This window comes from Protomyctophum bolini (genome assembly GCF_963924005.1).
Source record: "Protomyctophum bolini genome assembly, chromosome: 13".
Lineage (NCBI taxonomy): Eukaryota > Metazoa > Chordata > Actinopteri > Myctophiformes > Myctophidae > Protomyctophum > Protomyctophum bolini.
Window position 1 is genome coordinate 41,946,131 of NC_137874.1, and position 24,092 is coordinate 41,970,222.

The window sequence follows — 24,092 nt, forward strand, 5'->3', positions numbered from 1 at the left end:
GCAACAACTTCCACAGTATATGAAGACCGGAGCATATAGGATAAAACAAAAAGTGACCGAGGCCCGTCGTCGGGTTTTCATGTTTGTTTTTATAACCTTAAATATCCTTTTACTTTTCTCCAAAAAAGTGAAATCTCTATTCCGTTTTTGTTTTTATTTTATTTTATTTTATTTTATTTTATTTTAATTACAACTCTTCTGTAGATTGATGTCTTTGTGTTTGACTAGATTTCCTATAGCGGTTTCCTCCTCCAAAGGCACCTTTTGAAAATCTGCAGACCATATTTTGTATTGGTGAATAAAAATGTTATTTTAAACCAGTCTGTTTGGAAAATAAGAGTGTGTTAATGCATACAGGACGCCGGGAACCCCTTTTGGTGTTTTAAGCATTGTGTTATGCTTTAGCTGTCGTAAAATAGCAGATCTACAAGCTCATAGCTCACAAGCGCAAATCTGTTATTTGGTTATTTTTTCAATCGTGAAATGTGACGCAAATCTCTGAATATATATATATATATATATATAAAAGAGAAAAACCTTCCAAGGAAGGGACTGCACACTCCAGGGACGCGTTTCGCCGTGAGCTTCGTCAGGTGCTGACGAAGCTCACGGCGAAATAAATGTCGTGCTAATAAATAAGTTTGATGCAGTAAGTTGTCCGTCTCTGTTCCCTGGAGTGTGCAGTCAGTCCCTTCCTTGGAAGGTTGTTCTCTCTTTTGATGTCTATGCCTGCTAACTAGACTTGCACCTCCTACGGGTCTTTTTGGATGAGCAGGAGTCCCTTTCTTGTCTCATATAATATATATATATTCTTTCAGAGCGAACGTTTTTAACTCAGATCTTTGCTTCTGCAGGGGTCCCAGTAGTCTAGGAAAATTGGCCTCAGATCCTGTGCAGCAGGGGGCGTGGCCCAGTGCGTTGCGTTTCAAATGAAATGCCAATCAAAAGACGGGGGCGGGTTCCACATGGAGTGGGCGCTACATCTAAATAAGACGGAAGGGAAACAATTGCTCCTTGAGCGGTGGTGGCCTTGCCTACTACAATTCAATTTGGAATTGGATTCCCTTCGGACTATTTTCATGGTATGCACAGTGCTTCAGACCGGAAAGGGGAGGAGTGTCCGCTCAGATTCTGAGCGCAACGTATACTTCCCTCACAGGGATACGTTCCTTTTTTCCCCAGAAGTCTTTCTCGCCCGCCTAGTGGGCGAAAAATAAAACTTCTGGGAACTCAGATTAGGGTCCCTGGAACAACATATTTTCAGATGGGGGTCTGCGGCCAAATACGGGTGTCCTTGACATGAAAATGTTTGAGAACCACTGACACGTAGAAAACTAGAAACGTGAGGTTTCTCTGAAAACTGGATTTAGAAGGAATTTGTAGAATCGTCCTCGGGTCTACATGGTCTAATGTATGTATGTGATAGAATATAACTAGTAGGCGTACATTTGCATATAGTCTGTGTTTACCCACTTAGGACGGGAGTGCATCCGCCATCCGTGTTGCTTTAGTGCCCTAAAGGGTGTTGCTTTAGTGCCAGGGGGGCAGCGGTGGCCGAACGGTTTGCGGAGCGGTCTTGATATCGGAAGGTCGCTATAGTTCGTATCCCCGGACCGGCACGTTAAAATTACCACCGCTGAAGTGCCCTTGGACAAGGCATTGAACCTCTACCATGAAATGTTCTATGAGCAGGGCCTGGCTGTAAACAAGTTCTTGAGCTTAGTCCAGTTACCCTGCAGGGTAAACATAGTAGGCTACCTTTCCTTTCCTCAGTACAGTTACCCTGCAGGGTAAACATGGTACCTTTCCTTTCCTCAGTACAGTTACCCTGCAGGGTAAACATGGTACCTTTCCTTTCCTTAGTCCCGTTACCCTGCAGGGTAAACATAGTACCTTTCCTTTCCTTAGTCCCGTTACCCTGCAGGGTAAACATAGTACCTTTCCTTTCCTTAGTCCAGTTACCCTGCAGGGTAAACATAGTACCTTTCCTTTCCTTAGTCCAGTTACCCTGCAGGGTAAACATAGTACCTTTCCTTTCCTTAGTCCAGTTACCCTGCAGGGTAAACATAGTACCTTTCCTTTCCTCAGTACAGTTACCCTGCAGGGTAAACATAGTACCTTTCCTTTCCTTAGTCCAGTTACCCTGCAGGGTAAACATAGTACCTTTCCTTTCCCACACTTTATTGACTCGAGAGCTACTTTCCAAAATGATCAGCTCAGCCAGATCTATACGCACCGAAAAAATAATAATATACCATTGCTGAAAATAGTTTAAACATGTAGGCCTACATGAGGGGGCTTTGTAGTACTTTAGCTATAAGACAAAACGCACTTGGAATGGGAAATGGAAGGGGGAGAAATGGAATAGGTTTAGGGTTTTTTTTTTGTATTTAATTTGTAATGCTACCTAATACCGATGTTTTTGTGCACAGCAACACTCTTGAAAACAAAATATTGCATGGTGAGTTTGAACTGACAGGCCCTCAGGTGACGGAAGACAAATAGTTTCTAAATATATTATAATTAAATATTCTTTAGGGGCATGTACGTGTAACCTGACACTGCCAGATGAGGGCGGTATTGCGGAAACATATTCCCCAACACAACACTCATCTGGGATCTCTGACGGAGTTGAGCCCTGAGTCAGATCTGCTTCGTACCGAACCAATCAGCGTGAGCTAAAGGCGGGATGCGGATGTGACGGTATATAGACACGTCGATATGATTGGTTGTGTTTGCACGCCCACACGGTGATAGACAGACGCTCCCATCCAATCATCTACCATGTATCTTGAAAAAAAGGAACAGCCCCGTCATCGAATTTGCTTCCGCGATCCCAGATCCAAATAAGCTGTGAAACAAATTTGTGTAGCAAGCTTTTTGGATCTGGCAGCGTCAGGTTAATGTACGTGCACATCCTTTGTGATCTAGATCACGATCTATACCTTTTGGGCACCCCTGCTTTAGTCTTTAACCATTTTTAACCATTATTTTAACCTTTAGCTGTTGACAAATAGCAGATCTATGAGCTAATAGAGCTGCATTTTTTTTTTTTTTGAAAGATCGTGAAAATGAATATTCATTCTCTTTCACAGTGAAAAGTTTTTTTTATTTTTTATAATCATGTCTTTGCTTCTGTGGCGGTCCCTGGAACAAAATATTTTCAGATTGGGTTCCGCGGTCCAAATACAGATAATTCTGGGCGTCCTTGACGTGATAAAGGTTGAGCACCGCTGACATAGAAACAGGTTTTTTTTCTTTTCAGAAAACAGTTTTATAGAAGATATATTTTTTTTAGAACGTGCATCAGGTCTGCAGTAACTATAGTGTATGCGGTGGTCCATGGAGAAATGTAGACGCTGTGGTCTGGTAGGACATCTAGTGGTTTACTAGAGGTATTGCATGGACGTTGTAATGTTCAGCTTTGTCCTTTGATTGATTGAATAGTTTTATTAGAAATGTAAAGTAACAGAGACAAAGGACAAAATGCAACTATGTACAGAGTAGTGTTGTTGTTTTTGGCAGTACATTTAAGTTTTAGTCATAGTCTCTTCAATAGTTTTAATTTAGTCTTAGTCACATTTTAGTCACCTGGAATGTTTTTGTGTTAGTCTAGTTTTAGTCGACTAAATTTAAGATTTAAGTCGACTAAATCTACAGTTGATTTAGTCGACTAAATGCTCACTTACTTCCTGGACTACATGTTGTCTCAGTAAGACAGCCCTGCCCCCCATCTACAAGGAGGAGCAGTGCACCAAAGCATTAAGGAAATTGTTGTCAATGTTAGGCTTTAGTTAAATGTTTGTTTTGTGAACGCATCGACAATGACGGGAACATTTACGCCATGATGTGTCATTTACGTCATATTGTCGCTTTATTGTTAAAGGACCACTTCACCACTTTTCAACCTATCTTCATATAATAGGTCCTCACTAATAATAATGATAAAATGGCACAATTTCTTTCTACTCAGTCTGTGTCTCATAGGAGGGCTGTTTAGAAACCGTCTTCCAGTGACATCATCGATGGGGAATACAAGCTAATAAAAACTGCAGGCTTTCTAGTCCTGAAAAGTTGCAATGCGAAAATGGAAGCCATCGTTCTCACGATAATGAAAATCTAAATATTTTTGTAAAAAAAAATCTTGTTTAAAAAAAAAAAATCTGCCTAATGATGATGTCACTGGAAGCTTCTAAACTGCCCACAGCCGTCCTATGAGACACAGAGTAGAAAAAAAAACTCGTGCCATTTCTTCATGATTATTAGTGAGGACCCATTATATGAAGATGGGTTTAAAAGTGGTGAAGTGGTCCTTTAATGGTGTTTAAAGTGGCTTCCTACTGATTTATTTGAAGGTGTCTTCAAATCCTCCAAACCCACCGTGAAAACTAAACATAAACACTACAACAGGGATGTAGATCAGGGGTGGGCAACTGGCGGCCCGGGGGGCCACATGCGGCCCCCGCCTTCACTTAATGTGGCCCTCAGGTTAATATCAGAATACTGATATAGTATTGATTTCAGCTGTTTACAATTCCAAACCCGCTTTAATTACTTCAAGACTAGTATTAAAATGTTAGATCTTTTTGTGTCCTATGTAGTTATGTTAACAGTTCATAAAGTTAACATAACTATAACTAAATGCATTTTAAATTAATTAAAATTTTACTTTTCAGGATTCCCATTCAAAAATAGCAAATTATTCAGGTTTTCAATTCAAATATAGCAAAAATTGCTGATGTACAAGCTCAAAACGCGTCGCATTGCGACGCGTTTTGAGCTTGTACATCAGCAATTTTTTGATACGACAGTAATATGCAATGTGGCCCTCTGGAGTGGGTGAGGAAAAATAGTGGCCCTCTCCATAGTCAAAGTTGCCCAGCCCTGATGTAGATGCAGACAGTTTTACACACAAGTACAATACAGACAAACAACAAATACCTCGTTGGCTGCTTGCAAAACAAAGGTGGAATAGCCTACTCTCCAGTCTTCAGGTCCTTATAACCTTTTCTTATCAGTTATAGACAGTCTCTTCTGACCTTTCTTGTAACTTTAACCCATTCTGACCTGAGATCAGATTCATACGAGGTTTCCACTGGACACACACTGGTCTGATGGACCCATTCTGACCTGAGATCAGATTCTAAAAAATGTCAGTCGTTCTTCGATTTTTCAAAAATAGCAGACCTACAAGCTCGTAGCGCGCCACTCGGTGGCGCGCTATGAGCTTGTAGATCTGCTATTTTTAAATAGCTAAAGCATAACATGATGCTAACCCCAAAAGGGGTTCCCGTTCAGAATGGGTTAAAGTCTCTTTGTGTGACCTTTGCGCTTGCGAGGCAGGGCATGGTGGCCGAACGGTTTGCCGAGCGGTCTTGATATCGGAAGGTCGCTATAGTTCGTATCCCCGGACCGGCACGTTAAAATGACCACCGCTGAAGTGCCCTTGGACAAGGCGTTGAACCCCTAGTCCCCTACCATGACATGTTCTATGAGCAGGGCCTGGCTGTAAACAAGTTCTTGAGCTTAATAGTCCAGTTACCCTGGGTAAACATAGTAGGCTACCTTTCCTTTCCTTAGTCCAGTTACCCTGGGTAAACATGGTACCTTTCCTTTCCTTAGTCCAGTTACCCTGGGTAAACATAGTACCTTTCCTTTCCTTAGTACAGTTACCCTGGGTAAACATGGTACCTTTCCTTTCCTTAGTCCAGTTACCCTGGGTAAACATGGTACCTTTCCTTTCCTTAGTCCAGTTACCCTGGGTAAACATAGTACCTATCCTTTCCTTAGTCCAGTTACCCTGGGTAAACATAGTACCTTTCCTTTCCTTAGTCCAGTTACCCTGGGTAAACATAGTACCTATCCTTTCCTTAGTCCAGTTACCCTGGGTAAACATAGTAGGCTACCTTTCCTTTCCTTAGTCCAGTTACCCTGGGTAAACATAGTACCTATCCTTTCCTTAGTCCAGTTACCCTGGGTAAACATAGTACCCATCCTTTCCTTAGTCCAGTTACCCTGGGTAAACATAGTACCTTTCCTTTCCTTAGTCCAGTTACCCTGGGTAAACATAGTACCTATCCTTTCCTTAGTCCAGTTACCCTACATGTTACCTTTCCTTTCCTTAGTCCAGTTACCCTGGTGGGTAAACATGGTACCTTCCTTACCAGTGCAAACGGAGCTGCTGCACCTTGCTGCTTCTAGCTTCTTGTGGTTGCTTAGACAAAACTCCTGTGTACCAATTTACGTGACAGCAGACCAAACGAGACACAGAACATGACTTTGACTCTTCAAAATAAAAGCAGCAACTTGACAAGAAAAATACATGAAATAATGTTTCAACATGAATGTGACTTAACTGTGAACTTCTTAATTATGAACTTTCTATGAACCTTTTTAGAAATAAATTATATTTACTTGTAGAGGCAACAGTTACACCATTACATCACCTAATCGACACGAGTTAGTTAGACTTTAATATATTAGAGCCCCTCACTTCACACGGGTGTGATTTCTGTCTTACACAAACATTAAATTCCCATTGGACAATGAATGGAGAACATCATAGTGAGCAAATCCAGTGCTAACTGCAGCCTCCTCCTCCAAACCTTAAATATTAGTATCATCAGAATATGATCCGGTTATCATCTGGTATACACATACATTATTTAATATTTTCCCACAGGTCAGCAGAATTGTTAATTAATAGACTGGAACAATACTGTTGCCAATTAAAGTTTTATTAAATGCTTCCACTGCTCAGTATACAGTATAAGGTGATTAAAAAGATGGCTTACAATACAGTCATTTATGAATTAATCATTACAATACAGTACGTTATGAATTAATCATTACAATACAGTACGTTATGAATTAATCATTACAATACAGTACGTTATGAATTAATCATTACAATACAGCCATTTATGAATTAATCATCACAATACAGTCATTTATCAATGAATCATTACAATACAGTCATTTATCAATGAATCATTACAATACAGTCATTTATCAATGAATCATTACAATACAGTAATACACCTGCTGTGTGTGTGTGTGTGTGTGTGTGTGTGTGTGTGTGTGTGTGTGTGTGTGTGTGTGTGTGTGTGTGTGGTGTGTGGTGTGTGGTGTGTGGTGTGTGGTGTGTGGTGTGTGGTGTGTGTGTGTGTGTGATGATAGAGTTGATTTCGTTGACAAAAACAATGATGAAAAATGTTCGTCGACAGAAATAACATACAAACAAAATAAAAACTAAGCTAACACGACTAAAACAAGGACTAAAACAAGGACTAAATATATTGAAAATGTCATCCAGAAATACAAACTAGACTAAAATGTGGAGAAGAGATCCAGTAGAACTAAAAGACAAGTCATTTTATGTTTGGTCGTGCTCTGCCGATCTACAATCTCACAACGTGTCGCACTGTGACGTGTTGTGAGATTGTAGATCTGCTATTTTCAGCACGCAACCAAATGTACAATCAGCCATTACGGAGCCAAAATACATTGTAGTCGACTAAAATCTCACACTATTTAGTCAACTAAGACTATAGACTAAGACTAAAACATTTCAGATGATCGAAATATGACTAAAACTTAATACATGTTTACTCAAAAGACTATGACTAAAACTAAATGAAAATTGTCTGCTGTCAAAATCAACAATAGTGAGGAGCCCCCGCAGGTTATGTTGGGGTCCCCAGTTCAATACCATTATTTTTAGGGGGCCCCCCAATTCAATTATGATTATTTTGGGGGGTCCCAATTCAATTATGATTATTTTGGGGGGTCCCCAATTCAACAATGATTATTTTGGGGGGTCCCCAATCAATTCAATTATGATTATTTTGGGGGGTCCCCAATTCAATAATGATTATTTTGGGGGGGGGGGGAAAGGTTAAGAACCACATTTATAGTTGACTGGGGTCCCCCAGGGTTCTATACTAGATCCTCTAACAGTGGTTCTCAAACATTTTCATGTCAAGGACCCCCACATTGAGATTATATATTAGGCTGCAAACTTCTATCTAAAAAGAAGGACCACCATGAGAGAGAGAGAGAGAGAGAGAGAGAGAGAGAGAGAGAGAGAGAGAGAGACAGATAGAGAGAGAGAGAGAGAGAGAGAGAGAGAGAGAGAGAGAGAGAGAGAGAGAGAGAGAGAGAGAGAGAGAGACAGATAGAGAGAGAGAGAGAGAGAGAGAGAGAGAGAGAGAGAGAGAAAAACAAACAAACAAGAGTATATATTTTTTTCTATAAATCACCTTTTCTGGACCCACAGGAACCCCCTCAATGAGCCCTAGGGGTCCCCGGACCCCACTTTGAGAACCTCTGCACTAGCGCATGTTCCTCTTCACTGTGAAAATAGCTGATCTACAAGCTCACAGTGCATGGTGTCCTGGACGCGCTGTGAGCTTGTAGATCTACTATGTTTGGCAGAATGTTGGTCCCCAGAATATAGGGTCACTACAGGGTTGTGAAATCTAAATGAATAACATGCTATAAAGCATCATAGTTGGTGCTTTGTGTTAACCCATTCTGACCGGGCACCCATTTTGGTGTTGGCATCATGTTATGCTTTAGCTATTGAAAAACAGCAGATCTACAAGCTCGTAGCGCGCCACCGAGTGGCGCGCTACGAGCTTGTAGGTCTGCTATTTTTGAAAAATTCGACGAACGACTGACATTTTTAGAATCTGATCTCAGGTCAGAATGGGTTAATCAGACCCAGTGTGTGTCCAGTGGAAACCTCGTATGAATCTGATCTCAGGTCAGAATGGGTTAAAGTGGTTATGGAACAGTTTCTACTTCTGTACAATAAAATGTAACTACAGTTTTACAATAATCACAGTGGAGTAAAAGTACAATATCTGCCTCTGAGATGTAGTGGAGTAGAAGTAAAAGTACTGACGGAGGTAAATACTCCAGTAAAGCAAAACATTCCTCAACTGTGTACTTAAGTACAGTATTTGAGTACATGTACTTACTTCCCACCACTGCTGGTAGTTGAGTAAAAGTACACATTTTGGCTCCGAGATGTAATGGAGTAGAAGTACAAGTATTGCAAATTGGAGACACTCAAGTAAATGTACTTTGTTACTTTCCACCACCGACTACAAGTATTTGAAGACTTTAGTTACTTTGGATTTGGATTATTATTACAAAACGTGCATTAACCCCTTCAGCACTGTACACTGAGCCTTCTTAGGCCGCGTGAACATAGCAGATCTACAAGCTATATGTGAGCTTGCAGATCTGCTATATTTTCAAATGCATTATACTAGAAATGGGACACTCGATCTGCAAAACAGGTACTTTTTTTTTTTTACTTTCTGTAATTAAGTACATTCAAATACTTTTTGTACTTTTTACTCAAATACATTTTGAATCCATGCAGGACTTTAACCTTTTGGAGTATATTTTCTTACAATGTGGTATTTTTTTTAACTTACTGAGTATAACATGTGAGTACTTCTTCCACCGCTGGCAGCGAAACGCTGAGCTTCAGTTTCATCAATGGACTGAAAACACGCTCATTTTTCACAGAGTGCGGGCTGTCGATCTGAACATAGGGTATTACCCATGTTCCATCGGGATAGTAGCCTGCACAGTTATAGTCTTCATTGTTAAGAGGATATTCCACCACTGCTCCACCGGTACCTGCACAATAAACACACTGTATTGACCCACATCCACTCAGTCACTCACATACAGTACCGGTACCTGCACAATAAACACACTGTATTGACCCACATCCACTCAGTCACTCACATACAGTACCAGTACCTGCACAATAAACACACTGTATTGACCCACATCCACTCAGTCACTCACATACAGTACCGGTACCTGCACAATAAACACACTGTATTGACCCACATCCACTCAGTCACTCACATACAGTACCGGTACCTGCACAATAAACACACTGTATTGACCCACATCCACTCAGTCACTCACATACAGTACCGTACCTGCACAATAAACACACTGTATTGACCCACATCCACTCAGTCACTCACATACAGTACCGGTACCTGCACAATAAACACACTGTATTGACCCACATCCACTCAGTCACTCACATACAGTACCGGTACCTGCACAATAAACACACTGTATTGACCCACATCCACTCAGTCACTCACATACAGTACCAGTACCTGCACAATAAACACACTGTATTGACCCACATCCACTCAGTCACTCACATACAGTACCGGTACCTGCACAATAAACACACTGTATTGACCCACATCCACTCAGTCACTCACATACAGTACCGGTACCTGCACAATAAACACACTGTATTGACCCACATCCACTCAGTCACTCACATACAGTACCGGTACCTGCACAATAAACACACTGTATTGACCCACATCCACTCAGTCACTCACATACAGTACCGGTACCTGCACAATAAACACACTGTATTGACCCACATCCACTCAGTCACTCACATACAGTACCGGTACCTGCACAATAAACACACTGTATTGACCCACATCCACTCAGTCACTCACATACAGTACCGGTACCTGCACAATAAACACACTGTATTGACCCACATCCACTCAGTCACTCACATACAGTACCAGTACCTGCACAATAAACACACTGTATTGACCCACATCCACTCAGTCACTCACATACAGTACCGGTACCTGCACAATAAACACACTGTATTGACCCACATCCACTCAGTCACTCACATACAGTACCGGTACCTGCACAATAAACACACTGTATTGACCCACATCCACTCAGTCACTCACATACAGTACCAGTACCTGCACAATAAACACACTGTATTGACCCACATCCACTCAGTCACTCACATACAGTACCGGTACCTGGACAATAAACACACTGTATTGACCCACATCCACTCAGTCACTCACATACAGTACCGGTACCTGCACAATAAACACACTGTATTGAACTACTTACAGTGACTTTGATATAATTACAATATAAAAACATGTAAAATGTCTCACGTTGTTGTCAGTGGTGTTCCATCCACCCACGTCCACGTCCAGGACGGACTGCTTCCGCTCCTTTTCAGACCAATCCATGGGTTGTAGTAAACCCCATTCAATCCTCTGATGAATGCCTGATCATTTGCACATGATTGAAATCATCATTAATTTGATCCAATACATTCACTTCTTCACTTTAATCATGGAAGTAGATCACATGCAACTATGTGCACGCACGCACGCACGCACGCACACGCACACGCACACGCACACACACACGCACACACACACACACACACACACACACACACACACACACACACACGGACAGACACACATACACACAAACAAGCATGCATGCACACACACGCAAAGATGTATGCACGGACACACACACACACACACACACACACACACACGGACAGACACACATACACACAAACAAGCATGCATGCACACACACGCAAAGATGTATGCACGGACACACACACACACACACACACACACACACACACACACACACACTAATACTGCAGTGTAGATGTACTCTGTTAGAAGTAGAAGTCCCGTATTCAAAATGTACTCAAAGTAAAAGTACAAAAGTATCAGCATCAAAATGTACGCAAAGTATAAAAGTAAGAGTCGCATCGCAACGCGTTGTGAGCTTGTAGATCTATTCTGTGGCGCGTTGTGGGCTTGTAGATCTATTCTGTGGCGCGTTGTGGGCTTGTAGATCTATTCTGTGGCGCGTTGTGGGCTTGTAGATCTATTCTGTGGCGCGTTGTGGGCTTGTAGATCTATTCTGTGGCGCGTTGTGGGCTTGTAGATCTATTCTGTGGCGCGTTGTGGGCTTGTAGATCTATTCTGTGACGCGTTGTGGGCTTGTAGATCTATTCTGTGGCGCGTTGTGGGCTTGTAGATCTATTCTGTGGCGCGTTGTGGGCTTGTAGATCTATTCTGTGGCGCGTTGTGGGCTTGTAGATCTATTCTGTGGCGCGTTGTGGGCTTGTAGATCTATTCTGTGGCGCGTTGTGGGCTTGTAGATCTATTCTGTGACGCGTTGTGGGCTTGTAGATCTATTCTGTGGCGCGTTGTGGGCTTGTAGATCTATTCTGTGACGCGTTGTGGGCTTGTAGATCTATTCTGTGGCGCGTTGTGAGCTTGTAGATCTATTCTGTGACGCGTTGTGGGCTTGTAGATCTATTCTGTGGCGCGTTGTGAGCTTGTAGATCTATTCTGTGGCGCGTTGTGAGCTTGTAGATCTATTCTGTGGCGCGTTGTGAGCTTGTAGATCTATTCTGTGGCGCGTTGTGGGCTTGTAGATCTATTCTGTGGCGCGTTGTGAGCTTGTAGATCTATTCTGTGGCGCGTTGTGAGCTTGTAGATCTATTCTGTGGCGCGTTGTGAGCTTGTAGATCTATTCTGTGGCGCGTTGTGAGCTTGTAGATCTATTCTGTGACGCGTTGTGGGCTTGTAGATCTATTCTGTGGCGCGTTGTGGGCTTGTAGATCTATTCTGTGGCGCGTTGTGGGCTTGTAGATCTATTCTGTGGCGCGTTGTGGGCTTGTAGATCTATTCTGTGACGCGTTGTGGGCTTGTAGATCTATTCTGTGGCGCGTTGTGGGCTTGTAGATCTATTCTGTGGCGCGTTGTGGGCTTGTAGATCTATTCTGTGGCGCGTTGTGGGCTTGTAGATCTATTCTGTGGCGCGTTGTGGGCTTGTAGATCTATTCTGTGGCGCGTTGTGGGCTTGTAGATCTATTCTGTGACGCGTTGTGGGCTTGTAGATCTATTCTGTGGCGCGTTGTGGGCTTGTAGATCTATTCTGTGACGCGTTGTGGGCTTGTAGATCTATTCTGTGGCGCGTTGTGAGCTTGTAGATCTATTCTGTGACGCGTTGTGGGCTTGTAGATCTATTCTGTGGCGCGTTGTGAGCTTGTAGATCTATTCTGTGGCGCGTTGTGAGCTTGTAGATCTATTCTGTGGCGCGTTGTGAGCTTGTAGATCTATTCTGTGACGCGTTGTGGGCTTGTAGATCTATTCTGTGACGCGTTGTGGGCTTGTAGATCTATTCTGTGGCGCGTTGTGGGCTTGTAGATCTATTCTGTGACGCGTTGTGGGCTTGTAGATCTATTCTGTGACGCGTTGTGGGCTTGTAGATCTATTCTGTGGCGCGTTGTGGGCTTGTAGATCTATTCTGTGACGCGTTGTGAGCTTGTAGATCTATTCTGTGGCGCGTTGTGGGCTTGTAGATCTATTCTGTGGCGCGTTGTGAGCTTGTAGATCTATTCTGTGGCGCGTTGTGGGCTTGTAGATCTATTCTGTGACGCGTTGTGGGCTTGTAGATCTATTCTGTGACGCGTTGTGAGCTTGTAGATCTATTCTGTGACGCGTTGTGGGCTTGTAGATCTATTCTGTGGCGCGTTGTGGGCTTGTAGATCTATTCTGTGACGCGTTGTGAGCTTGTAGATCTATTCTGTGACGCGTTGTGGGCTTGTAGATCTATTCTGTGACGCGTTGTGAGCTTGTAGATCTATTCTGTGACGCGTTGTGGGCTTGTAGATCTATTCTGTGACGCGTTGTGGGCTTGTAGATCTATTCTGTGACGCGTTGTGGGCTTGTAGATCTATTCTGTGACGCGTTGTGAGCTTGTAGATCTATTCTGTGACGCGTTGTGAGCTTGTAGATCTATTCTGTGACGCGTTGTGGGCTTGTAGATCTATTCTGTGACGCGTTGTGAGCTTGTAGATCTATTCTGTGACGCGTTGTGGGCTTGTAGATCTATTCTGTGACGCGTTGTGAGCTTGTAGATCTATTCTGTGACGCGTTGTGGGCTTGTAGATCTATTCTGTGACGCGTTGTGAGCTTGTAGATCTATTCTGTGGCGCGTTGTGGGCTTGTAGATCTATTCTGTGGCGCGTTGTGGGCTTGTAGATCTATTCTGTGACGCGTTGTGGGCTTGTAGATCTATTCTGTGACGCGTTGTGAGCTTGTAGATCTATTCTGTGACGCGTTGTGAGCTTGTAGATCTATTCTGTGACGCGTTGTGGGCTTGTAGATCTATTCTGTGACGCGTTGTGAGCTTGTAGATCTATTCTGTGACGCGTTGTGGGCTTGTAGATCTATTCTGTGACGCGTTGTGAGCTTGTAGATCTATTCTGTGGCGCGTTGTGAGCTTGTAGATCTATTCTGTGGCGCGCTGTGAGCTTGTAGATCTATTCTGTGACGCGTTGTGAGCTTGTAGATCTATTCTGTGACGCGTTGTGAGCTTGTAGATCTATTCTGTGACGCGTTGTGAGCTTGTAGATCTATTCTGTGGCGCGTTGTGGGCTTGTAGATCTATTCTGTGACGCGTTGTGGGCTTGTAGATCTATTCTGTGACGCGTTGTGAGCTTGTAGATCTATTCTGTGACGCGTTGTGGGCTTGTAGATCTATTCTGTGACGCGTTGTGAGCTTGTAGATCTATTCTGTGACGCGTTGTGGGCTTGTAGATCTATTCTGTGGCGCGTTGTGGGCTTGTAGATCTATTCTGTGACGCGTTGTGGGCTTGTAGATCTATTCTGTGACGCGTTGTGAGCTTGTAGATCTATTCTGTGACGCGTTGTGAGCTTGTAGATCTATTCTGTGACGCGTTGTGAGCTTGTAGATCTATTCTGTGGCGCGTTGTGGGCTTGTAGATCTATTCTGTGGCGCGTTGTGAGCTTGTAGATCTATTCTGTGACGCGTTGTGGGCTTGTAGATCTATTCTGTGACGCGTTGTGGGCTTGTAGATCTATTCTGTGGCGCGTTGTGGGCTTGTAGATCTATTCTGTGACGCGTTGTGGGCTTGTAGATCTATTCTGTGACGCGTTGTGGGCTTGTAGATCTATTCTGTGACGCGTTGTGGGCTTGTAGATCTATTCTGTGGCGCGTTGTGAGCTTGTAGATCTATTCTGTGACGCGTTGTGAGCTTGTAGATCTATTCTGTGGCGCGTTGTGGGCTTGTAGATCTATTCTGTGACGCGTTGTGAGCTTGTAGATCTATTCTGTGACGCGTTGTGGGCTTGTAGATCTATTCTGTGACGCGTTGTGGGCTTGTAGATCTATTCTGTGGCGCGTTGTGAGCTTGTAGATCTATTCTGTGACGCGTTGTGAGCTTGTAGATCTATTCTGTGGCGCGTTGTGGGCTTGTAGATCTATTCTGTGACGCGTTGTGAGCTTGTAGATCTATTCTGTGACGCGTTGTGGGCTTGTAGATCTATTCTGTGACGCGTTGTGGGCTTGTAGATCTATTCTCACAACACGTCGCATCGGGACGCATTTTGAGCTTGTAGATCTATTCTGTGGCGCGTTGTGAGCTTGTAGATCTATTCTGTGGCGCGTTGTGAGCTTGTAGATCTATTCTCACAACACGTCGCATCGGGACGCATTTTGAGCTTGTAGATCTATTCTGTGACGCGTTGTGGGCTTGTAGATCTATTCTCACAATGTGTCGCATCAGGGCGCGTTGTGGGCTTGTAGATCTATTCTCACAATGTGTCGCATCAGGACGCGTTGTGAGCTTGTAGATCTATTCTCACAACACGTCGCATCGGGACGCGTTGTGAGCTTGTAGATCTATTCTCACAATGTGTCGCATCAGGACGCGTTGTGAGCTTGTAGATCTATTCTCACAACGTGTCGCATCAGGACGCGTTGTGAGCTTGTAGATCTATTCTCACAATGTGTCGCATCAGGACGCGTTGTGAGCTTGTAGATCTATTCTCACAATGTGTCGCATCAGGGCGCGTTGTGAGCTTGTAGATCTATTCTCACAATGTGTCGCATCAGGGCGCGTTGTGAGCTTGTAGATCTATTCTGTGGCGCGTTGTGAGCTTGTAGATCTATTCTCACAATGAGTCGCATCAGGACGCGTTGTGAGCTTGTAGATCTATTCTCACAATGTGTCCCATCAGGACGCGTTGTGAGCTTGTAGATCTGCTATTTTCAAATGGTCAACATGTATATATGGCTGAGGTTAAAGGACCACTTCACCTCTTTTCACCCTATCTTCATATAATTGGACCTCGCTAATAATCATGATTAAAATAGCACAATTATTTTTCTATGTCTGTGTCTTATAGGAGGGCTGTAAGCAGTTCAGAAACCCACCCACCAGTGACATCATCGATGGGTCTGTGTCTCATAGGAGGGCTGAGGGCAGTTGAGAAACCCACCCACCAGTGACATCATCGATGGGTCTGTGTCTCATAGGAGGGCTGTGGGCAGTTCAGAAACCCACCCACCAGTGACATCATCGATGGGTCTGTGTCTCATAGGAGGGCTGAGGGCAGTTCAGGAACATTGTGAATAAATCCGGGTTTCTGAACTGCCCACAGCCTCCTATGACAGTTTGGTTCCCAAACTTTTAATGTCAAATTGACACTAATTATCCCCGGGAAAAAAAATATGCCAGGAACCCTGATAAGACTTTTTTTTTTTTTTTTTTATCTCTAGGAGAGATTCACAACCCGTTTAATGTCAAGGACCCCCAGTTTGACATGTATTAGTCTACGGACCCCCATTTAATGGCTTTTCTATCTCTGGGACCCCCAATTTATATTGTAATTTAACGGGTCCATTTGGTTCCATTAATACCCTCTCAGGGTTACATACCAGTGTTGTTGTTGACAGCATTATTTTATTTTAATTTCAGTCTCTTGAATTAGAATAGTTTAATTTAGTTTTAGTCACATTTTAGTGACCTGGAATGTTTTAGTCTAGTTTTAGTCGACTAAATTATCACAAGATTTTAGTCGACTAAATCTACAGTTGATTTAGTCGACTAAAATGTATTTTGGCGGGCCTTGCCAAATAATGACTTATACTGGATCTCTTGTCCACTATACTAGTCCCCTCCTAACATTTTAGTCTAGTTTTTATTGTCTCCACCAGGCCGAAGGCACGGGGAGAGAGTATGTTTTATTGTCTCCACCAGGCCGAAGGCACGGGGAGAGAGTATGTTTTATTGTCTCCACCAGGCCGAAGGCGTGGGGAGAGAGTATGTTTTATTGTCTCCACCAGGCCGAAGGCGTGGGGAGAGAGTATGTTTTATTGTCTCCACCAGGCCGAAGGCATGGGGAGAGAGTATGTTTTATTGTCTCCACCAGGCCGAAGGCATGGGGAGAGAGTATGTTTTATTGTCTCCACCAGGCCGAAGGCATGGGGAGAGAGTATGTTTTATTGTCTCCACCAGGCCGAAGGCACGGGGAGAGAGTATGTTTTATTGTCTCCACCAGGCCGAAGGCACGGGGAGAGAGTATGTTTTATTGTCTCCACCAGGCCGAAGGCATGGGGAGAGAGTATGTTTTATTGTCTCCACCAGGCCGAAGGCACGGGGAGAGAGTATGTTTTATTGTCTCCACCAGGCCGAAGGCACGGGGAGAGAGTATGTTTTATTGTCTCCACCAGGCCGAAGGCACGGGGAGAGAGTATGTTTTATTGTCTCCACCAGGCCGAAGGCACGGGGAGAGAGTATGTTTTATTGTCTCCACCAGGCCGAAGGCATGGGGAGAGAGTATGTTTTATTGTCTCCACCAGGCCGAAGGCATGGGGAGAGAGTATGTTTTGCACTCCGTCCGTCCTTCCGTCTGTGAACAGCTAATCTCCGGCACCGTTTATTTTTCTATGTCTGTGTCTCATAGGAGGGCTGTGGGCAGTTCAGAAACCCACCCACCAGTGACATCATCGATGGGTCTGTGTCTCATAGGAGGGCTGTGGGCAGTTCAGAAACCCACCCACCAGTGACATCATCGATGGGTCTGTGTCTCATAGGAGGGCTGTGGGCAGTTCAGAAACCCACCCACCAGTGACATCATCGATGGGTCTGTGTCTCATAGGAGGGCTGAGGGCAGTTCAGAAACCCACCCACCAGTGACATCATCGATGGGTCTGTGTCTCATAGGAGGGCTGAGGGCAGTTCAGAAACATTGTGAATAAATCCGGGTTTCTGAACTGCCCACAGCCTCCTATGACAGTTTGGTTCCCAAACGTTTTAATGTCAAATTGACACTAATTAGCCCCGGGAAAAAATATGCCAGGAACCCTGATAAGACTTTTTTTTTTTTTTTTTATCTCTAGGAGAGATTCACAACCCGTTTAATGTCAAGGACCCCCAGTTTGACATGTATTAGTCTACGGACCCCCATTTAATGGCTTTTCTATCTCTGGGACCCCCAATTTATATTGTAATTTAACGGGTCCATTTGGTTCCATTAATACCCTCTCAGGGTTACATACCAGTGTTGTTGTTGGCAGCATTTTTTTTTATTTTAGTTTTAGACTCTTGAATTAGAATAGTTTAATTTAGTTTTAGTCACATTTTAGTGACCTGGAATGTTTTAGTCTAGTTTTAGTCGACTAAATTATCACAAGATTTTAGTCGACTAAATCTACAGTTGATTTAGTCGACTAAAATGTATTTTGGCGGGCCTTGCCAAATAATGACTTATACTGGATCTCTTGTCCACTATACTAGTCCCTTCCTAACATTTTAGTCTAGTTTTTATTGTCTCCACCAGGCCGAAGGCACGGGGAGAGAGTATGTTTTATTGTCTCCACCAGGCCGAAGGCACGGGGAGAGAGTATGTTTTATTTTCTCCACCAGGCCGAAGGCACGGGGAGAGAGTATGTTTTATTGTCTCCACCAGGCCGAAGGCACGGGGAGAGAGTATGTTTTATTGTCTCCACCAGGCCGAAGGCACGGGGAGAGAGTATGTTTTATTGTCTCCACCAGGCCGAAGGCACGGGGAGAGAGTATGTTTTATTGTCTCCACCAGGCCGAAGGCATGGGGAGAGAGTATATGTTTTATTGTCTCCACCAGGCCGAAGGCATGGGGAGAGAGTATGTTTTATTGTCTCCACCAGGCCGAAGGCATGGGGAGGGAGTATGTTTTATTGTCTCCACCAGGCCGAAGGCATGGGGAGAGAGTATGTTTTATTGTCTCCACCAGGCCGAAGGCATGGGGAGAGAGTATGTTTTATTGTCTCCACCAGGCCGAAGGCATGGGGAGAGAGTATGTTTTGCACTCCGTCCGTCCGTCCTTCCGTCTGTGAACAGCTAATCTCCGGCACCGTTAACCCGGTCGATGCTAAATTTTGCACACACACTCCCTGGATGCCAACGATGAACCTCTGCTCCATAATTTCCAGAACGGCCTGTTATAGCGCCACCAGGAGGCCGCTTTTTGCAAAACAAGTTTTTGGACAGTACATCTACAGATTTTGTCCAAACATCACGCAAATTGGTACACAGTCTCTCTAGAGCCATTCAACGAAACAGGTCTTTTAGATTTATCAGACTCCATCCTGATTGGCTAAGATTGGCTTCCAAAGTTCCAAAGTTCCAGAGTGCTCAGTTTCAAACAAAATGCTGCAAATCATGAACACATCGTGTGATTTACGTGAAATTGTGCATGCACATTCCCACTAGGCAGAGGAAGAAATGCCACATGAACAATTTCAACTCAGCCTCATGGTGGCGCTATAACTGGCCGAAAATTGTTTTTTACCTCTAACTGCACGGATCTGTGGATAACTTTGTATACCAACTCCCTAGAGGCCATGGAAAAACCTTTACCTGGAAATTTTCACATCTGCTCTTTATAGCGCCACCAGGAGGCCGACATATGTAAAACACATTTTCTAATATTACTCCTTCAGATTTTATCCACATTTCACGCAAATCGGTACACATGCTCTCCATAGTCATGTGATCAAGACGGGTTCTTTTGATTTCTCATAATCCACCCTCATTGGCTACGATTGGCTTCTAAACTTTTTGGGAGTAGCCCGCTTTGTACCTGTTTTGTACAAATTGCCACAACTACTCAACGCAGCGTCCCATTGTGGTGAAACTGTGCATGCATATTCCCACTAGGCTTTGGAAACTTGACAGTTTTCAAATCAGCCTCATGGTGGCGCTACATTAACATTACATTAACCTTGACGACCTCACAAAGGCTCAACTTATATGTAACTTAAATAGCATTTTATGTAGACATAGCACTCTATAGTGTATACACATAGTTTCATATTCTACTGTTAGACAGACGTTAGGTTTGTAGTTTACATAATGATTCATAGTTTCATATTCTACTGTTAGACAGACGTTAGGTTTGTAGTTTACATAATGATTCATAGTTTCATATTCTACTGTTAGACAGACGTTAGGTTTGTAGTTTACATAATGATTCATAGTTTCATATTCTACTGTTAGACAGACGTTAGGTTTGTAGTTTACATAATGATTCATAGTTTCATATTCTACTGTTAGACAGACGTTAGGTTTGTAGTTTACATAATGATTCATAGTTTCATATTCTACTGTTAGACAGACGTTAGGTTTGTAGTTTACATAATGATTCATGATGACTATTTTTATGTCTTTGATGTAATACCATGTGTTGTTCTTGCTTACTGTAAATCACTAAGAGTGTCTTATAAATGCCTAAATTGTAAATTGTATGTTTGTAATAATAATCAAAACATACAAAGTAACTACAGTTCAGAAATAATTGTAATGGAGTAAAAGTAAAAATGTTGCCTCTGATATGTGGTGGAGGCCATGGAAGTAGACACACACACACACACACACACACACACACACACACACACACACACACACACACACACACACACACACACACACACACACACACACACACTAACCTGTTCTGCTGGACTGTTAATGACCACCAGATCAGCTCCTTGACTCTGACAGTATTCTCTAGCTTTCTGCCATGTTTTCCCTGGAGTAGTTATGTAGTAACATCCGTCTCCAAACGTCGTCCATCCATCTGGACACGACTTGACTAAAAACATCAAACAGGAGATTTACTGATGGATTTTCACTGTACTGATAATCAATAATCAACACATAGCTGTAATAATAATAGTATTCAGAGATGTAGTGGAGGGTAAAATTATGACTTTATTACATCAATGGTGTTTTCTACAACACATGTTTACTCAAAGTACAATAATGTATATTTGCTACTTCTGTCTCTTAATACAAAACTTGCATTAAACAATTAAGCCCTATTTTAAAATGACATAATTTGAATATATCAGATCTACAAGCCAGCATGATGAGCTTGTAGATCTTAATTTATTTTGAAACGTTTGACATGTTTTGAAAGTTTGAATACTTTTACTTTGGTATTTTGGTGCAAGTGACATTTTGAATATAGGCCTTTTCATTTAATTGTAACAGAACTTTATATATTGTGTTATTGCTACACTTACTTAACCCATTCAGGACAGGAACCCTTTTTGGTGTTTTAAGCATTATGTTATACTTTAGCTATTGAAAAATAGCAGATCTACAAGCTCATAACGCGGCACCGAGTGCTAGAGGAGAGAACAATAGCCGCGCTATAAATCATTGAATAGGCCTATATATTCTTTCAGAGCGAACGTTTTTAACTCATATCTTTGTTTCTGGGGGGGTCCGTGGAACTACATATTTTCAGACGGGGGTCGGCGGACAATTATATATAATTTCTGGGGGTCCTTGACATGAAACACTTTGAGAACCAGTGATATAGAAACAGGTTTTAAAACTGTTCTGATTTAGAAGACATTAGAATCTGGTCTCAGTCCTGAATGGGTTTAGTAAAACAGTACAGTACTTCTTCCACCACTGAATGTACGCATGTTTATAAAGTAAGAATGAATGAATGAATCTTTATTTTCGTGTCTTGTCGTTAAGACCCATCCCTTACGGCAGGGATACTCAAATAGATTTACCTGTGGGCCACATTACAAAAATGGCAAGGGGCCAGGGGCCATTTCCATTTCCAACTATTAATGGCAGCTGGGTTTCATCATTCAAATAAAATAGAATTCTGTCCGTTTAGCTATAAAATTATGTCAGGGAATAGGGATACACAGTATATGTCTTTCATTTGCATTGCATCTCCCCCCCCCCCCCCCCCCCCAAGCTTTTATTTCCGTTCGAGTAATAATACAACTCTAATAGTATTACTTATAATAATGTAATTAAAGATAACTTCATTCAGATTTATTTATTTTTATTTCATTTTCCAGATTTTTTTTTCTTCTTTTTTTTAGATTTTCATTGGTGGGCCAGTCATAATGGTCCCGCGGGCCTGATGTGGCCCGCGGGCCTGAGGTTGAGTATCACTGCTTTACGGGATTATAAGACACCAACAACATAAATAAACAATATCACGTTCACTTCCCCCACAGAAGTAAAGTAAATAAGTAATAATAATCTATCTCTGTGTGTGCGTACGTACGACTGTAATCCACGTAACCCGGGAACCGTTCGCCACACCGGCTTCAAATGGAGATATCTCCATATATGGAGATATAGGGGTGCCCAACTTTTTTGCAAGCTTCTTTGGCAAATGGGCAAATCGAAACAGACAGACTTATTTATATATATTATATATAAATCCCGTTGGGTTCTAAATATGTTAAGTTTCCTATATATATATCTTTGAAACTCAAATTGGTTACGTCATCTACATTTATCTGTGTTGTCCCTCGGCCAATCAGGAACCAGTTACATTATCAGCCAATTCCAACTTGCATCGTTTCAAGTAATAACTGGGTGGGGCATGCCTTTCCAACTTGCATCGTTCCAAGTAATAACTGGGTGGGGCATGCCTTTCCAACTTGCATCGTTCCAAGTAATAACTGGGTGGGGCATGCCTTTCCAACTTGCATCGTTCCAAGTAGGGCAGCTCTCTAGTAAACTCTAGTGTCTAAATAATGGTTATGAAGTGTTATTAGTTATAATAGTTATTATAAGTGTATAAGAACTATTATGGATCCAGGTGGATCTATAGGATGGCTGTGGGATTGGTTTGGGTTTTATAGGATGTGGGATTGGTTTGTGTTTTATAAGATGGCTGTGGGATCGGTTTGGGTTTTATAGGATGGCATTTTGGGTTGTCTCCAGTTCAAATACCATTAATTGGAGGGGTCCCCAGTTCAAATACCATTAATTGTTGGGGTCCCCAGTTCAAATATCATAATAATAATAATTATTATTATTATTATTTATTTTAAATTATTGTTCTATGATAGTTGTCATAGTCCAGCAGTGATGTCAGATTTTCTACCTCTAAATCCCTGATAAAAGATAAAATAGAAATAGTAATAATACACAATATTGAATATTTATTCTAAATGTTTTGCAACATCTCTCACCTGGTGTTGGTGTTGGTGGGCATGGTGTCGGCGTCTTCTCCCTCGTCAGGACGTTGTTATTAGCCGTCAGGACGTTGTTATTAGCCGTCAGGACGTCGTTATGAGCCGTCAGTCGGGTGATCTCCTGCGTCATGTTGATCTGATTGCTCTGTAGTTGCGTAATCTCATTACGCAGCTGGGCCAGGGTCAGGGCGTCGCAGCTGGGCTTCTGGACATCTGTAACAATAGGATTGTTAGGTTTTGTTACCTTGTTTCTACACGGACCGATTTCAGTGTGAGTCACCACCAGTGCAGTGGAGCTGACAGATCGTAACATGCTACGTTCTACATGAAACTTGAATAAATGTGTAAGCAGCTACAGGTGCGTTAATCATCCGTTCTTGGAGTATGAGAGGCAGGAATGAAACATCATCCAGGGTCAGGTTGTTTGTGACTGAAGACAAAAGACTAATCATTGTGTATATTCCTGCACTATACCTGCATTGAGTGACCTTGGTACAATGGTACATAGAATTTGATCTGTTGAAGATTCTGACCTTCAAATGTACATCATTTTTGTTTTGATTGTATTGCTGTATTGTTGTATTGTTCTTTCTGCTTTGGCAATGTAAACGTATGTTTTCTCATGCCAATAAAGCCCTTTGAATTGAATTGACTGAATTATCTGCAAACAGAGACCAGAAGGTGATACTAAACACAGCTGTGACTGATATAAGAGTGACTTAGAAAACATCTCTACTTAGCGACACTGAACCCCAGGCTGAGTCTCGCAGCCTGGGGTTATGCAGCAACATAATGTTTGTTGAAAATGGATGCCATCTTGAAAACTAGAAGCCATATTGAAATTTCTATTGGCACAATTGAATTTGTCATAAAATACATCATTATACTCTGTTCAGACATTCAAGCTCTGC

General features: G+C 42.6%; 1 protein-coding gene across 1 annotated transcript in view; it reads right to left on the bottom strand.

Moving 5' to 3' along the window:
* Positions 1-6,751: 6,751 nt before the first annotated feature.
* The window catches only part of LOC308326821 (matrix metalloproteinase-14-like), a 49,185-nt gene continuing 31,844 nt past the window's right edge, over positions 6,752-24,092 (bottom strand). Inside the window, exons 6-9 of the mRNA XM_080779856.1 lie at positions 23,179-23,394; positions 20,668-20,810; positions 10,998-11,113; positions 6,752-9,657 (exon numbers count right to left, since the gene is read on the bottom strand). Coding sequence (XP_080635982.1) covers positions 9,624-9,657; positions 10,998-11,113; positions 20,668-20,810; positions 23,179-23,394 — 509 coding nt within the window. The 3' untranslated portion in view covers positions 6,752-9,623. The remainder of the gene's footprint in view (positions 9,658-10,997; positions 11,114-20,667; positions 20,811-23,178; positions 23,395-24,092) is intronic.